The sequence below is a fragment of the Caloenas nicobarica genome, chromosome 31 (genome assembly GCF_036013445.1).
Source record: "Caloenas nicobarica isolate bCalNic1 chromosome 31, bCalNic1.hap1, whole genome shotgun sequence".
Classification (NCBI taxonomy): domain Eukaryota; kingdom Metazoa; phylum Chordata; class Aves; order Columbiformes; family Columbidae; genus Caloenas; species Caloenas nicobarica.
This window is the reverse complement of record NC_088275.1, coordinates 1504920-1520901: the sequence shown is the minus strand read 5'-3', so window position 1 is coordinate 1520901 and position 15982 is coordinate 1504920. Positions and strand designations below refer to the sequence as shown.

General features: G+C 67.0%; 2 protein-coding genes across 3 annotated transcripts; both read right to left on the bottom strand.

The window, feature by feature from the left end:
- Positions 1-18: 18 nt before the first annotated feature.
- Positions 19-6603, bottom strand: LOC136000206 (proline-rich protein 36-like). 2 transcript variants are annotated; one of them, XM_065653976.1, is made up of 5 exons: positions 6532-6603; positions 5512-5901; positions 3659-5111; positions 3093-3233; positions 19-258 (listed from the first exon to the last, which is right to left on the bottom strand). In XM_065653976.1, exons 1-3 carry the CDS (start codon positions 6581-6583, stop codon positions 5026-5028), a joined length of 528 nt encoding a protein of 175 aa, XP_065510048.1. In that variant the 5' UTR covers positions 6584-6603; the 3' UTR covers positions 19-258; positions 3093-3233; positions 3659-5025. The 2 variants fall into 2 exon arrangements, with proteins under 2 accessions (XP_065510048.1, XP_065510047.1); XM_065653975.1 differs by lacking the exons at positions 5512-5901; positions 6532-6603 and having other exon boundaries at positions 3659-5029.
- Positions 6604-6963: 360 nt separating this feature from the next.
- Positions 6964-15277, bottom strand: LOC136000187 (V-type proton ATPase catalytic subunit A-like). The gene is made up of 14 exons (XM_065653939.1): positions 15196-15277; positions 13284-13412; positions 12189-12403; positions 11956-12093; positions 11730-11881; positions 10571-10733; positions 10373-10481; positions 9469-9591; positions 9255-9369; positions 9096-9159; positions 8805-9008; positions 7384-7478; positions 7138-7309; positions 6964-7056 (listed from the first exon to the last, which is right to left on the bottom strand). The coding sequence occupies exons 1-14, from the start codon at positions 15275-15277 to the stop codon at positions 6964-6966; spliced, it is 1854 nt and encodes a 617-aa protein (XP_065510011.1).
- Positions 15278-15982: the final 705 nt, after the last annotated feature.

The following is a 15982-nucleotide window of genomic DNA, read 5'->3' as shown; positions in this document are numbered from 1 at the left end:
CGCGGGGGCGGGGGGGTCACGGCAGTTTATTGGCACCGCAAGAATCGAGGAGGGGATAAAAGGGGTCAGAACGGGGCGGGGGGGTGAGGGAGAGTGGGGGGGCATAGCTCAGCACAGCAGTGACACGCACCCCGGGGAGCCCCCACCCAGTTCCCGCAGGAAGCGGGGGGGGGGGCGGGATCGGGCCCCCTCAGGCACCCGCCTCTTCCGAGCTCTCTGGAGACGGGTCCTTGGCGGCAGCACAGAGGTGGAAAAGCCCTGGGGGGGTGGAACAGGAGCCCGTGAGGCGCGGGGGCGGCTCCGTGTGGGCGTGGGGGCCCTCCCTGCTGCCCCCCACCCGTGGGTGCCCTCAGCGTGTGGTCAGGGCAAGCCCAGCTCTGCAGGGACCGGGCACAGCTCAGTGCAGCAGTGACCAGACACAGCTCAGTGCAGCAGAGACCAGACACAGCTCGGTGCAGCAGAGACCGGACACAGCTCAGTGCAGCAGTGACCAGCACAGCTCAGTGCAGCAGAGACCAGCACAGCTCAGTGCAGCAGAGACCAGCACAGCTCAGTGCAGCAGAGACCAGCACAGCTCAGTGCAGCAGAGACCGGGCACAGCTCTGTGCAGCAGAGACCAGACACAGCTCAGTGCAGCAGAGACCGGGCACAGCTCAGTGCAGCAGTGACCAGCACAGCTCAGTGCAGCAGAGACCGGGCACAGCTCAGTGCAGCAGAGACCAGACACAGCTCAGTGCAGCAGAGACCGGGCACAGCTCAGTGCAGCAGTGACCAGACACAGCTCAGTGCAGCAGAGACCAGACACAGCTCGGTGCAGCAGAGACCGGACACAGCTCAGTGCAGCAGTGACCAGCACAGCTCAGTGCAGCAGAGACCAGCACAGCTCAGTGCAGCAGTGACCAGCACAGCTCGGTGCAGCAGAGACCGGGCACAGCTCAGTGCAGCAGAGACCAGACACAGCTCAGTGCAGCAGAGACCGGGCACAGCTCAGCACAGCAGAGACCAGCACAGCTCAGTGCAGCAGAGACCGGGCACAGCTCAGCACAGCAGAGACCAGCACAGCTCAGCACAGCAGAGACCAGCACAGCTCAGTGCAGCAGTGACCGGACACAGCTCAGTGCAGCAGAGACCGGGCACAGCTCAGCACAGCAGAGACCAGACACAGCTCGGTGCAGCAGAGACCGGGCACAGCTCAGTGCAGCAGAGACCGGGCACAGCTCAGTGCAGCAGAGACCAGCACAGCTCAGTGCAGCAGAGACCGGGCACAGCTCAGTGCAGCAGAGACCGGGCACAGCTCAGCACAGCAGAGACCAGACACAGCTCAGTGCAGCAGTGACCAGACCAGCTCAGTGCAGCAGAGACCGGGCACAGCTCAGTGCAGCAGTGACTGACACAGCTCAGTGCAGCAGAGACCGGGCACAGCTCAGTGCAGCAGTGACCAGCACAGCTCAGTGCAGCAGAGACCAGCACAGCTCAGTGCAGCAGAGACCAGACACAGCTCAGTGCAGCAGAGACCGGGCACAGCTCAGTGCAGCAGTGACTGACACAGCTCAGTGCAGCAGAGACCGGGCACAGCTCAGTGCAGCAGTGACCAGCACAGCTCAGTGCAGCAGAGACCAGCACAGCTCAGTGCAGCAGAGACCGGGCACAGCTCAGTGCAGCAGAGACCAGCACAGCTCAGTGCAGCAGAGACCGGGCACAGCTCTGTGCAGCAGAGACCAGACACAGCTCAGTGCAGCAGAGACCGGGCACAGCTCAGTGCAGCAGAGACCAGACACAGCTCAGTGCAGCAGAGACCGGGCACAGCTCAGTGCAGCAGTGACCAGACACAGCTCAGTGCAGCAGAGACCAGACACAGCTCGGTGCAGCAGAGACCGGACACAGCTCAGTGCAGCAGTGACCAGCACAGCTCAGTGCAGCAGAGACCAGCACAGCTCAGTGCAGCAGTGACCAGCACAGCTCAGTGCAGCAGAGACCGGGCACAGCTCAGTGCAGCAGAGACCAGACACAGCTCAGTGCAGCAGAGACCGGGCACAGCTCAGTGCAGCAGAGACCAGACACAGCTCAGTGCAGCAGTGACCAGACACAGCTCAGTGCAGCAGAGACCAGACACAGCTCAGTGCAGCAGAGACCGGACACAGCTCAGTGCAGCAGTGACCAGACACAGCTCAGTGCAGCAGAGACCAGACACAGCTCAGTGCAGCAGAGACCAGACACAACTCAGTGCAGCAGAGACCGGACACAGCTCAGTGCAGCAGTGACCAGACACAGCTCAGTGCAGCAGAGACCAGACACAGCTCAGTGCAGCAGTGACCAGACCAGCTCAGTGCAGCAGTGACTGACACAGCTCAGTGCAGCAGTGACCAGCACAGCTCAGTGCAGCAGAGACCGGGCACAGCTCAGTGCAGCAGTGACCAGACACAGCTCAGTGCAGCAGAGACCAGACACAGCTCAGTGCAGCAGTGACCAGACCAGCTCAGTGCAGCAGTGACTGACACAGCTCAGTGCAGCAGAGACCAGACACAGCTCAGTGCAGCAGAGACCAGACATAGCTCGGTGCAGCAGAGACCGGACACAGCTCAGTGCAGCAGTGACCAGACCAGCTCAGTGCAGCAGTGACTGACACAGCTCAGTGCAGCAGAGACCAGACACAGCTCAGTGCAGCAGAGACCAGACATAGCTCGGTGCAGCAGAGACCGGACACAGCTCAGTGCAGCAGTGACCAGACCAGCTCAGTGCAGCAGTGACCAGCACAGCTCAGTGCAGCAGTGACTGACACAGCTCAGTGCAGCAGAGACCAGACACAGCTCAGTGCAGCAGAGACCGGACACAGCTCAGTGCAGCAGAGACCAGCACAGCTCAGCCTGCAGAGACCGGGCACAGCTCAGTGCAGCAGAGACCGGGCACAGCTCAGTGCAGCAGTGACCGACACAGCTCAGCCTGCAGAGACCGGGCGCAGCTCAGTGCAGCAGTGACTGGCACAGCTCAGCCTGCAGAGACCAGACACAGCTCAGTGCAGCAGTGACTCCCCTGGGAACAGCCCCTGAGGCCCATGTGCCCCAGCCCGCCCCCCCCAGCCCGTCCCCACGTACCAGCCAGGAGCAGGGTGACACCGGCCATGCGGGCACGTGCTCGCCGGGCAGCGCTGGCCGTCACGGAGACCCCCAGGGCGAGGCCGGCGGCGGCGGCGAGCACCGAGAGCAGCAGCAGCACCCGCGTGGCCTCCCATAGGGCTGCGGGGGGGGGACAGGGGTTGGGGACACCTGGGGGACATGGGACACCAGGACAGTGTCCCTGTTCCCCACACATGGAAACCAGACACAGCTCAGCGCGGCAGTGACCCCCCCATGAGACCAGACATAGCTCAGCGCAGCAGTGACCCCCCCATGAGAACAGATACGGCTCAGCGCGGCAGTGACCCCCCCATGAGAACAGACACAGCTCAGCGCGGCAGTGACCCCCCCCCATGAGAACAGACACAGCTCAGCGCGGCAGTGACCCCCCCATGAGACCAGACACAGCTCAGCGCAGCAGTGACCCCCCTATGAGAACAGACACAGCTCAGCGCAGCAGTGACCCCCCCATGAGAACAGACACAGCTCAGCGCGGCAGTGACCCCCCCATGAGAACAGACACAGCTCATCACACCGGTGCCTACCAGGGGTGGCGGGGTGGGGGTGGCACTGTCCCCCGAGGCAGAGGCGCCACAGCCCCAGGCTGGCGATGTCCCCAGGTGCCCGGTGCTGCAGCCACCCATGGGTGACAGTGGCAGCGAGGAGCAGGGCCAGGCCGGTGGCCCCGCACAGCAGCCCCCCGCCCGCCGGCATCCCCTGCGGGGGGGACAGCAGCAGGGGACACAGGGGACAACCGTGGGGACACAGGGGACAACCGTGGGGATATCTCCGGGGTAGGGGGCACTCAGGTGGTGGCATCTCCAGGGGATGCAGGGGACACCCATGGGGACATCTCCGAGGGTAAGGGGGTACCCGCAGGTGGCATCTCCAGGGGATGTTGGGGACACCCATGGGGACATCTCTAGGGGCAGGGGGGGCACCCGGTGGTGGCATCTCCAGGGGATGCAGGGGACACCCATGGGGACATCTCCAAGGGTAAGGGGGTACCTGGTGGTGGCATGTCCAGGGGATGTTGGGGACACCCATGGGGACATGTCTAGGGGCAGGGGGGGTACTTGGTGGTGGCATCTCCAGGGGAGGCAGGGGACACCCGTGGGGACATCTCCAAGCGTAGGGGGGTACCCGGGGGGGCACTGCTAGGGACATTGGGGCACCCTGGGGGATGGCACCTCAGGGGACACCAGGAGCATCTCCAGAGGACACTGTGGGGGACGCAGGGGTGGCACCTCAGGGATGCGGTGACAGGGTGGGGACACTGGGGGCCCCCCAGGACAGACCCCCCCCTCCCGGGGCACCCACCCACGGTCACTCACCCACCTTCAGCACCCGCCAGCTGGGTGTCCCATGGCCGCCTGTCCCTCTGTCCCTCTGGGTTGGGGACAGGGGCCCCAGGGGGACTGAGGCCACGGGCGCACGTGGCACTGCCATTGTCAGGGACACAATGCAGGGAAGGCTCTGGGTGCTGCCACCACCCGGGTGCTGACACGGTGAAAGGTTGTCCCCAGTGGGGTGACACTGCGTGGGGGCAGGGGACACAGCCAGGGTCCCTCCCTGGTGACAGCGGGTGCCATCACCGCGGGGATACTGGAGACAGAGGGGACACTGGGGACAGCACGGCCAGGGATACTGGAGGCAGAGGGGACATTGGGGACAGCAGAGGCAGCAGGGACAAGGACACTGGGGACATGAGAGACGCTGAGGACACCAGGGACAGGGAGACAGGGACAACAGGGGTGGCGACAGGGGCACTGGGGACACGGAGGACAGAGAGGAAAGGGACACTGGGGACAATGGAACCCCCCCATTGACTGGGGGGGTCCCACCCCCAGGGTGGGGGTCAGTCCCCTGGTGCCACACGCGTGCACAGTGACACGCAGACGCGTCCCCCGGGTCACAGCAGCAGCAGGAGGAGGAGGAGGATGAGGCCGAAGCTGCCGCGGGGGGCGGCCCTGGAGCAGGGGGGGCTGCAGGGGACACCTGTGACGGGGGGGGACAGGGGGACCCGCCTCAGGGGCTGCCACGTCCCCCCAGCCCCGACACTGGAGTGAGGGGCTCCTGCTGCCCCCCCCGCCCCAACACCAGGGTGAGGGGCTCCTGCTGTCCCCCCAGCCCCGACGCCAGAGTGAGGGGCTCCTGCTGACCCCCCAACCCCGAAACCAGAGTGAGGGGCTCCTGCTGCCCCCCCAGCCCCGATACCGGGGTGAGGGGCTTCTGCTGCCCCCCCCGCCCCAACACTGGGGTGAGGGGCTCCTGCTGTCCCCCCAGCCCCGACACCGGAGTGAGGGGCTCCTGCTGCCCCCCCCGCCCCAACACTGGGGTGAGGGGCTCCTGCTGCCCCCCCAGCCCCCATACCGGGGTGAGGGGCCCCCCCGCTCACCGAGCCGCAGTGTCACCTCCCCGCAGGCACACTCGTCCTCGCCCAGCAGGAGGCAGCTGTAGGTACCGGCGTCCCCGTCCCGCAGCCCCCGCAGGAGCAGCCCCCGCGGGGGGCCGGGGGGTCCCGGGGGGTCGGGGGGTGACACCAGCGCGGCGCGGTCCCCGTAGCGCGGGTGGCAGCGGGGGTGGCCGCGGCTCTGGCTGCAGACGGTGACAGCGTCGCCCGCGGTGTCACCCCAAAAGTGCCAGCGCTCGGCCAGCAGCCGGCCCAGGGGGACACCGGCCACGGGACACCCCAGGGTGACAGTGGCACCCAGTGTGGCGTTGGCTTGTGCCCGGGCACGGTGGGGGCTGTGGCACAGCCCGCAGCCCACCGAGGGGTCAGCACGGCCTGGGGACAACGGGGACTGTCACCGGTACTGGCACCCACCCAGTGTGGGTCCCCACCGGTGTGGGACCCTGGGGACTGTCACCGCCCCACGGCCATGGGGACACTGCTGAGGGACCCTGGGGACCGTCACCGTCCCACGGCCATGGGGACACTGCTGAGGGACCCTGGGGACCGTCACTATCCCATGGCCATGGGGACACTGCTGAGGGACCCTGGGGACCGTCACTATCCCATGGCCATGGGGGACACTGCTGAGGGACCCTGGGGACCGTCACCGCCCCACGGCCATGGGGACACTGCTGAGGGACCCTGGGGACCGTCACCGCCCCACGGCGCGGTCATGGCAGGGACTCGCCACCGTGGGCCACTCGGGGACAGCCACCACCACAGCTCGGGGACCGGGACGCGGACAGGGGCGTGGGAAGGGACGGCGACAGCGACAGCGACATGTCCTCCCCCCGCCCCGACCCCTCCGGCTCCCGCGGCCCCCCCGGCACCCCCCTGCCCTCGGGACCCCCTGTCCCCGCCGCGCCCCCGCGGGACCCCCGGACCTCGGGACCCCCCCGTCGCCCTTGACCCCCCGCACCCCCGCGGGACCCCCCGGACTCGGGACCCCCCCGCGGGACCCACCGGGGGGGGCCAGGGCCGCTCCCAGCCCCAGGGGCAGCAGCAGGACCCACATCGCCGGGCGGTGGCTCCGGGGGGGCGGGCCGGGGCGGGGGCCGGGGCGGGCGGGGGCGGCACCGCGGGCGGGAGGGGGGGGACAAGGGACACGCCACATGACCCCCCCCTGGGGCTGGCGGGGGGTCCTCGGCCCTCAAAGCGCTGCCCCCCCCCCGGCCTTTCCCACCTTTCCCACCGGCCGGAGCGGGACAGGGACCCCCCCCGGCCCCCCCAGCATGAGGCTCCGGTGCCAGCGCCCGCGGGGGGGCGACCGGCCGGTCCCACCCGCTGCAGGGAAACCACGCCTGGAGGCCGAGCCGCCCCGGGGCCCTTTATTGGCCAGGGCGGGGGGGGGACACCCCCCATCCCGTAACCCCCCATTTTCCTGCCCCCCCCGCCTCAGTCCTCCAGGTTGCGGAACGCCGCCTGCATCTCCTCGTTGAGCTGGGCGAAGGCGGCCGTGATGGTGGCTTCGCCGTCCTTCACCGGGTCCTGGGGACGCAGGCGACAGGGCGGTGTCACCACGTGTCCCCCCCGGTGGGGCTCAGAGCCCCCCCCGCCCCGTACACCCACCATGAACTTCATGGCGCTCAGCCGGTACAGGATGTCCCCCAGGTTCTCGCGGATGGTGGCCCAGGTGACGCGGCGCTCGCCCGCGGCCGTGGCCTCCACGGCGTGACGCGCCAGCTCGTAGAAGGTCACCATGTTCTGGAGCATCCCCACCGTCTTGTAGAAGGGGCAGAACCTGGGGGGGTGGGGGGGTGAGAGTGGGGGGTGCAGGGGGTGCGGGGGGCGCGGGGATTTGGGGGGCCGGGGTACCTGTCGTAGGAGGAGTAGCCGTTCTGCTGGAGGAAGTCGTCCTTGAGGAGCTTCGCCACCTCCAGGGTCACCTTGTCGGCCTCGGCGAGGGATGCCTGCGGGGGGGGACAGCTCTGGGGTGTCCCTGTCCCCATCCCATCCCATATCCCACGTTCCCATCCCAAATCCCATATCACATCCCCCCCATCCCACATCCCCCATCCCATCCTCCTCCCCATCTCCATCGCCATCCCCTCCTGTCCCACCCATCACGCCCCCATCCCATCCCCATCCTCTGTCCCAGATCCCATATTCCACATCCCTATCCCAACCCCTGTCCCATATCCCGTCCCATATCCTCCAGCTCAGATCTTCGCTTTCCATCCTGTCCCTTATCTCCACCCCCAACCCTAACCCCATCCCATTCCATATACCTCATCCCATCCTATCCCATCTCATCTTCCCATCTGCATCCCATCCCCGTCCCACGTTCCATGTCCCCATCCCATTCCATGTCCCCATCCCATCCTGATCGCCATCCCACATCCCACATCTCCATCCCATCTCCCCATCTGCATCCCATCTCCATCCCATGTTCCATGTTCCCATCCCGTTCCATGTTCCCATCCCGTTCCATGTCCCCATCCCATCCCAATCACCACCCCGCATCCCACATCTCCATCCCGTCTCCCCATCTGTATCCCATCCCTGTCCCATGTTCCATGTCCCCATCCCATTCCATGTCCCCATCCCATCCTGATCGCCATCCCACATCCCACATCTGCATCCCACATCCCACATCTCCATCCCACATCCCATATCTCCATCCCATCCCCATCCCATGTCCCATGTCCCCATCCCATTCCATGTCCTCATCCCATCCTGATCACCATCCCACATTCCACATCTCCATCCCACATCCCACATCTCCATCCCATCCCCATCCCATGTCCCATGTCCAATGTCCCCATCCCATTCCATGTCCCCATCCCATCCTGATTGCCATCCCACATCCCCCATCTCCATCCCATCCCCATCCCATGTCCCATGTCCCCATCCCATTCCATGTCCTCATCCCATCCTGATCACCATCCCACATCCCACATCCCACATCTCTGTCCCATCTTCCCATCTGCATCCCATCCCCACCCCATGTCCCATGTCCCCATCCCATTCCATGTCCTCATCCCATCCTGATCACCATCCCACATCCCACATCACCCCACATCCCACATCTCCGTCCCATCTTCCCATCTGCATCCCATCCCCATCCCATGTCCCATGTCCCATGTCCCCATCCCGTTCCATGTCCCCATCCTCTCCTGATCACCATCTCCATCCCATCTCCCCATCTGCATCCCAGCCCAGTCCCATCTCCCGCATCCCATAACTCCAACCCCATCCCACTCCCCACATCCCACGTCCCTGTCCCCGTGTCCCACCTTCCCGACCAGCTGCACGATCTCCGCCAGCTCCTCCTCCTCCTGCAGAATCTCCCGCGCGCGGCGGCGCAGGGCGGGGAACTCGGGGTGCAGCCGCTCGTAATGGGGCTCCAGCGCCCGCAGGTACCGGCTGTAGCTGATCAGCCAGTTCACCGACGGGAAGTGCTTGCGCTGCGCCAGCTTCTTGTCCAGCCCCCAGAACACCTGGCGGGGGGTCACACACACACAGCGGTGGGGGGGCGGTCAGGGGGGGCTGTGCCACAACGGGGCGTCCCCCTGCGCCCCGCTCACCTGCACGATGCCCAGCGTGGCCGAGGTGACGGGGTCCGAGAAGTCCCCTCCCGGCGGGGACACGCTGTGGGGGACAGTGAGCGGGGAAGGTGGATGGGATGCCAGGGGGGGTACCCCACGCTGCCTCCCCCCCCCAAGCCCGTGTCCCCCCGCACTCACGCGCCCACGATGCTGACGCTGCCCTCGCGCGCGGGGTTCCCCAGGCACCGCGCTCGCCCCGCGCGCTCGTAGAACGACGCCAAGCGCGCGCCCAGGTACGCCGGGTACCCGCTGTCTGCGGGGGGACACACGGCATCACCATGGCAGCCGCAGCCCCTCACCGCAGCCCCGGGGCTGCTGGGGGGGCCAGGGGTTCAGCGGGGTGGGGGCTCACCCGCTGGCATCTCGGCCAAGCGCCCCGAGATCTCGCGCAGCGCCTCGGCCCAGCGGGACGTGGAGTCGGCCATCATGCTGACGTGGTAGCCCATGTCGCGGAAGTACTCGGACAGCGTGATGCCTGCGCCGGCGGCACGCGGCTTGCACGCTCGGTGTGCACCCCGGCACGCTCGGTGTGCGCCCCAGTATGCTCAGTGTGCGCCCTCCAGTGCTTGCTGTGCACCCTGGCACACGGCTTGCATGTTCGCTGTGCACCCTTGCATGCTCGCCGTGCACTCTTGCACGCTCACTGTGCACCCTTGAATGCTCACCGTGCACTCTTGCACACTCACCCTGCACCCTTGCATGCTCACCGTGCACTCTTGCACACTCGCCATTCACCCTTGCACGCTCGCCGTGCACCCTTGCATGCTCGCCGTCCACCCTTGCATGCTTGCCATGCACTCTTGCACGCTCGCCTTGCACGCTTGCATGCTCACCGTGCACTCTTGCACACTCGCCATCCACCCTTGCATGCTCACCGTGCACTCTTGCATGCTCACCGTGCACCCTTGCACGCTCGCCGTGCACTCTTGCACGCTCGCCGTCCACCCTTGCATGCTCGCCGTGCACCCTTGCATGCTCAGTGTGCACACTTGCATTCTCGCCGTGCACTCTTGCACGCTGGCTATGCACCCTGGCACGCTCAGCATGGCCCCTCGCACACCCGCCGTGCACCCTGGCACGCACGGCACAGCCCTTTGCACGCTCAGCGTGCACCCTGCCGTCGCACACTCAGCACGGGACCTCGCACGCTTGGCGCACACCCTGCAACACTCGCTGTGCGCCCCGGTGAGCTCACGCCCACCCGTGCACGTGGCCGGGGGCACGAGCAGCACGGGCGCACCTGCGCGCATGCTCACCCGTGTAGATGGAAGCCTCGCGCGCCGCCACTGGCATGTTGGAGGTGTTGGCCACCAGCGTCGTGCGCTTCATGATGGTCTCGGTCCTCCCGTCCACCTCCATGGTGAGCTGGGGACGGCGCCACCGTCACCGCCGCGCCCGGCTTGCCCCGTCACCCCCGTGTCACCGCGGTGTCCCCCCGGTGTCCCCGACCCCACCTCGGGGAAGTCCCGCAGGACCTCGGACATCTCGTTGCCGCGCTCGCCGCAGCCCACGTAGACGATGACGTCGCTGTTGGAGAACTTGGAGAGCGACTGCGAGATGACGGTTTTGCCGCAGCCGAAGGCGCCCGGGATGGCCGTGGTGCCACCCTGCACGCACCTGGGGACACAGGGGGACACAGGGGGACCGTGGGGAGTGATGGCTGCAGTCCCCCCAATACTGCCCCCCATCCCCATCCCTGTCCACTGTCACTGTCCCCAACCTCGTCCCCATCCGCCATCCTTGTCCCCATCCCTGTCCCTTGTTCCCGTCTCCAGCCCTGTCCCCACTGCCATCTATCCGACGTTGCTGTCCGCTGTCCCCATTCCTATCTCTGTCCCTCACCCCACTCTGTCCCCACCCGTGTCCCCCAACCCTGTCCCTTATTCCCGTCCCCATCCCCTGTCCCCAACCCTTGTCCCCAACCCCATTCCCATCACCATCCCCTGTCCCCAGCCGTTGTCCCCAACCCCATTCCTGTCCCCATCCCCTGTCCCCAACCCTTGTCCCCAACCCCATCGCAGTCCCCATCCCTGTCCCAAATCCCCATCCCCTGTCCCTTGTTCCCATCGCCATCCCCTGTCCCCAACCCCATCCCTGTCCCCATCCCTGTCCCCAATCCCCATCCCCTGTCCCCAACCCCATCCCTATCCCCAATCCCCATCCCCTGTCCCCAACCCCATCCCTGTCCCCATCCCTGTCCCCAATCCCCATCCCCTGTCCCCAACCCCATCCCTGTCCCCATCCCTGTCCCCAATCCCCATCCCCTGTCCCCATCCCTGTCCCAAATCCCCATCCCCTGTCCCCAACCCCATCCCTGTCCCCATCCCCTGTCCCTTATTCCCATCACCATCACCATCCCCTGTCCCCAACCCCACCCCTGTCCCAAATCCCCATCCCGTCCCCAACCCCATCCCTGTCCCCATCCCTGTCCCAAATCCCCATCCCCTGTCCCTTATTCCCATCGCCATCCCGTGTCCCCAACCCCATCCCTGTCCCCATCCCCTGTTCTTTATTCCCATCTCCATCCGCTGTCCCCATCCCTTGTCCCCAGTCCCCGTCTCCAGCTCCAGCTCCGTCCCCATCTCCCACCCGTGTCCCCGTCCCCGTCCCTACGGGAAGAGGGCGTCCAGCACGCGCTGGCCCGTCAGCAGCGGGTGACACGCCGGCAGCTTCTCGGCCACCGGCCGCGTCTGTCGCACGGGCCAGACCTGCAGCATCGTCAGCTGCTCCGCCTGGCCCTGGAACTCCAGCTCCAGCACCACGTCCTGCAGGGACAGGGGACAACGGGCAGCGGGGACAGGGGACAGCGGGGACAAGGGGACCCGCCACCCGCACGTACTGTGACGCTGTAGTTCCCGGGGGGGGCCACGTAGGTGACGGTGCCGCGGCTGCGAGGGGGCACCATGATCCGGTGCTGGAGGAGCGAGTTCTCCATCACCGTCCCGTAAATGTCACCGCCGGTGACGTGGCTCCCGACCTGTGCCGGGGGGGCGGCCGTGAGGCTGCGGGACCCCAGCGGGGACAGGGTGGGTGTCCCCATGGTGTCCCCGGGAGGTGCTTGGGGACACGCACCCGGATGTCCTTGCTGGGGACAAAGTCCCAGGCGAGGTGTCGCGGCAGCGCGGGGACGTTGGTGCCCCGCGGGATGTAGATGCCGCCGGTGTCGCGCGCGATGTCCCGCAGCGGGCGCTGGATCCCGTCGAAGATGGAGCCCAGGAGCCCCGGGCCCAGCTCCACCGAGAGCGGCTGCCCCGTGCGCAGCACCGGGTCCCCCACCCGCACCCCCGCTGTCACCGCTCAGGAAACGCGCCGGGAGATGGGGACAGCGAGGGGACGGCGGGCTGGGGGTGACGGGGGACAGGGAAGGGACAGGATGGGGGGATAGGGCAGGACAGGGTGACAGGGAGGGGATGGGACAGGGGGGACAGGGAGGGGACAGGGGAGGGACAGGGGGGCTCGGGACCAGGGGGCAGGGTGGGGGGACAGGGAAGGGACAGGATGGGGGGACAGGGAGGGGACAGGGCGGGATGGAAGGAACGGAGTGGACAGGACAAGGGGGACAGGGTGGGATTGGGGGTACAGAGAGGGGACAGGGGGGACAGGGAAGGGACAGGGCAGGATGGGGGGACAGAGAAGGGACGGGGGGACAGGGAAGGGACAGGACAGGGCAGGATGGGGGGACAGAGAAGGGACAGGATGGGGGGATAGGGCAGGACAGGGTGACAGGGAGGGGATGGGACAGGGGGGACAGGGAGGGGACGGAGGGGCCAGGGCAGGATGGGAGGGACAGGGGGGACAGGGAAGGGACAGGGGGGCTCTGGACCACAGGGCAGGATGGGGGGACAGGAAGGGGACGGGGCGGGATGGAAGGGACGGAGTGGACAGGACAAGGGGGACAGGGCAGGATGGGGGGACAGAGAGGGGACAGGGGGGACAGGGAAGGGACAGGAGGGCTGGGGACAACGGGGCAGAAAAGAGTCGGGAGGACAGGGAGGGGACAGGACGGGGGACAAAGGAAATGGGACAGGAGGGGGGAACAGGGAAGGACAGGGAGGACAGGACAAGGGGACAGCAGAGGATGGCGGGGACAGGAGGGGACGGGGCAGGCAGGGAGGGGGACACGGGGCCAGGGAAGGGCAGGATGGGGACACGGGGCCAGCAGGATACAGGTCTCCTCGTACACCTGCAGCGTGGCCGTGTCCCCGTCCAGCCGGATGATCTCCCCGACCAGCTCCGCGTGGCCCACGCGCACCAGCTCGAACATGGCGGCCCCGGCCATGCGGGTGGCGGTCACCACTGCGGGGACAGGCCATGGTCACCACTGCGGGGACACGCCATGGTCACCACTGCGGGGACACGCCATGGTCACCACTGCGGGGACAGGCCATGGTCACTGTCACCACTGCGGGGACAGGCCATGGTCACCACTGCAGGGACACGCCATGGTCACCACTGCGGGGACACGCCATGGTCACCACTGCGGGGACAGGCCATGGTCACCACTGCAGGGACACGCCATGGTCACCACTGCGGGGACAGGCCATGGTCACCACTGCAGGGACACGCCATGGTCACTGTCACCACTGCGGGGACAGGCCATGGTCACCACTGCGGGGACACGCCATGGTCACTGTCACCAGTGCGGGGACAAGTCACTGTCACCACTGCGGGGACAGGCCATGGTCACCACTGCAGGGACAAGTCACTGTCACCACTGCGGGGACAGGCCATGGTCACCACTGCAGGGACACGCCATGGTCACCACTGCGGGGACACGCCATGGTCACCACTGCGGGGACAGGCCATGGTCACCACTGCAGGGACACGCCATGGTCACCACTGCGGGGACAGGCCATGGTCACCACTGCAGGGACACGCCATGGTCACTGTCACCACTGCGGGGACAGGCCATGGTCACCACTGCGGGGACACGCCATGGTCACTGTCACCAGTGCGGGGACAAGTCACTGTCACCACTGCGGGGACAGGCCATGGTCACCACTGCAGGGACAAGTCACTGTCACCACTGCGGGGACAGGCCATGGTCACCACTGCAGGGACACGCCATGGTCACCACTGTGGGGACAAGTCAATGTCACCACTGTGGGGACAGGGGATGGTCACTGTCACCACTGCAGGGACAGGCCATGGCCACTGTCACCACTGCGGGGACAAGTTGATGTCACCACTGCAGGGACAGGCCATGGTCACCACTGCAGGGACAGGCCATGGTCACCACTGTGGGGACAAGTCACTGTCACCACTGTGGGGACAGGGCACGGTCACCACTGCAGAGACAGGCCATGGTCACTGTCACCACTGTGGGGACAAGTCAATGTCACCACTGTGGGGACACGCCGTGGTCACTGTCACCACCGCAGGGACAGGCCACCCAGCCCCAACCACCGCCCCCCCGCCAGCTCCCACCTCCCCAAGCACAACCCCACCGTGTCCCCAACCCTGTCCCCAACAATGACTGCCCCAAGTCCCCAACCACAACCTCCTCATGTCCCCAATTCTGTCCTCAACCATGACCCCCCAAGTCCCCAACTACAACCCCCCATGTCCCCAACCCTGTCCCAAACGACCACCCCATGTCCCCAACCACAGCCCCCCCATGTCCCCAACCCTGTCCCCAACCACGACCCCCATGTCCCCAACTCTGTCCCCAATGACCCCCCCATGTCCTCAACCCTGTCCCCAACCACGACCCCCATGTCCCCAACTCTGTCCCCAATGACCCCCCCCCATGTCCCCAACCCTGTCCCCAACCATGACCCCCCCATATCCCCAACTCTGTCCCCAATGACCCCCGCCATGTCCCCAACCCTCTCCCCAACCACAACTCCCCCCATGTCCCCAGTTCGGTCCCCAACCCTGTCCCCAGCCACACCCTCCTGTCCCCAACAATGACTCCCCCCCTGTCCCCAACCCTGTCCCCAACCACGACCCCCATGTCCCCAACTCTCTCCCCAACCACAACTCCCCCCATGTCCCCAGGTGGGTCCCCAACCCTGTCCCCAACCACACCCTCCTGTCCCCAACCCTGTCCCCATCCCTGCCGGTGTCCCCGTGTCACCGGGCCCCGAGACGCCGTGCACGGCCCCCAGCAGCCCCTCCCGCTCGGCCTCCGCCAGCCGCGCTGCCCCGGTCCCTGCCATGGCGTCCCCAGCCCGGCCCCGTGTCCCCGCGTTATATGGGGCAGGTGACAGTGACGCGGCGGGCGGGGGCTGTGTACAGTCAACACGTCCCCTCCTGTCCCCCCCCCGTCACCGCCGCACCGAGGTGCCACACGCCGGCACGCGCCGGCCTTGGCCGCGCTCAGGGTGACGGTGACATTCGCCCTCCCCGCTGCCACCACCGTGTCCCCATCCCTGTGTCACCTGTGTCCCCCGTGCACCCTTTCTGGTGCCACCACTGTGTCCCTAACCCCTCCTGGGGTCCCTGTGTCCCCCATGTCCCCTGTGCACCTTCCCTGGTGCCACCACGGTGTCCATGTCCCCTCTTGGGGTGCCTGTGTCCCCTGGGTCCCCCATGTCCCCTGTCCACCCTCCCCGGTGCCACCACCATGTCCCCATCCCCTGTGTCCCCCATGTCCCCTGTGCACCTTCCCTGATGCCACCACCACGTCACTCTCCCATCCTGGGTTCCCCCTGTCCCCCATGTCCCCTGTGCACCCTCCCTGGTGCCACCACCATGTCCCAGTCCCCTCCTGGGGTCCCTGTGTCTCCCATGTCCCCCGCCGGTGCCACCACCGTGTCCCCATCCCCTGTGTCCCCCATGCCCCATCCACCCTCCCTGGTGCCACCATCACGTCCCCGTCCCCTCCTGCAGTCCCTGTGTCCCCTATAGACCTGCCCCCGCCT

Bases quoted from the DNA above. Each gene is read 5' to 3' on its own strand.
- LOC136000206 (XM_065653975.1), bottom strand. From the start codon at position 4,280: ATGTCCCTAGCAGTGCCCCCCCGGGTACCCCCCTACGCTTGGAGATGT. The intron at 3,234-3,658 runs GTAGGCACCGGT...CCCCCCCCGCAG, and splicing joins CCCCCACCCCGCCACCCCTG to CCCTATGGGAGGCCACGCGG. The intron at 259-3,092 runs GTACGTGGGGAC...CCACCCCCCCAG, and splicing joins TGTCACCCTGCTCCTGGCTG to GGCTTTTCCACCTCTGTGCT.
- LOC136000187 (XM_065653939.1), bottom strand. From the start codon at position 15,277: ATGGCAGGGACCGGGGCAGCGCGGCTGGCGGAGGCCGAGCGGGAGGGG. The intron at 9,370-9,468 runs GTGAGCCCCCAC...GTCCCCCCGCAG, and splicing joins CTTGGCCGAGATGCCAGCGG to ACAGCGGGTACCCGGCGTAC. The intron at 7,310-7,383 runs GTACCCCGGCCC...CCACCCCCCCAG, and splicing joins GGCTACTCCTCCTACGACAG to GTTCTGCCCCTTCTACAAGA.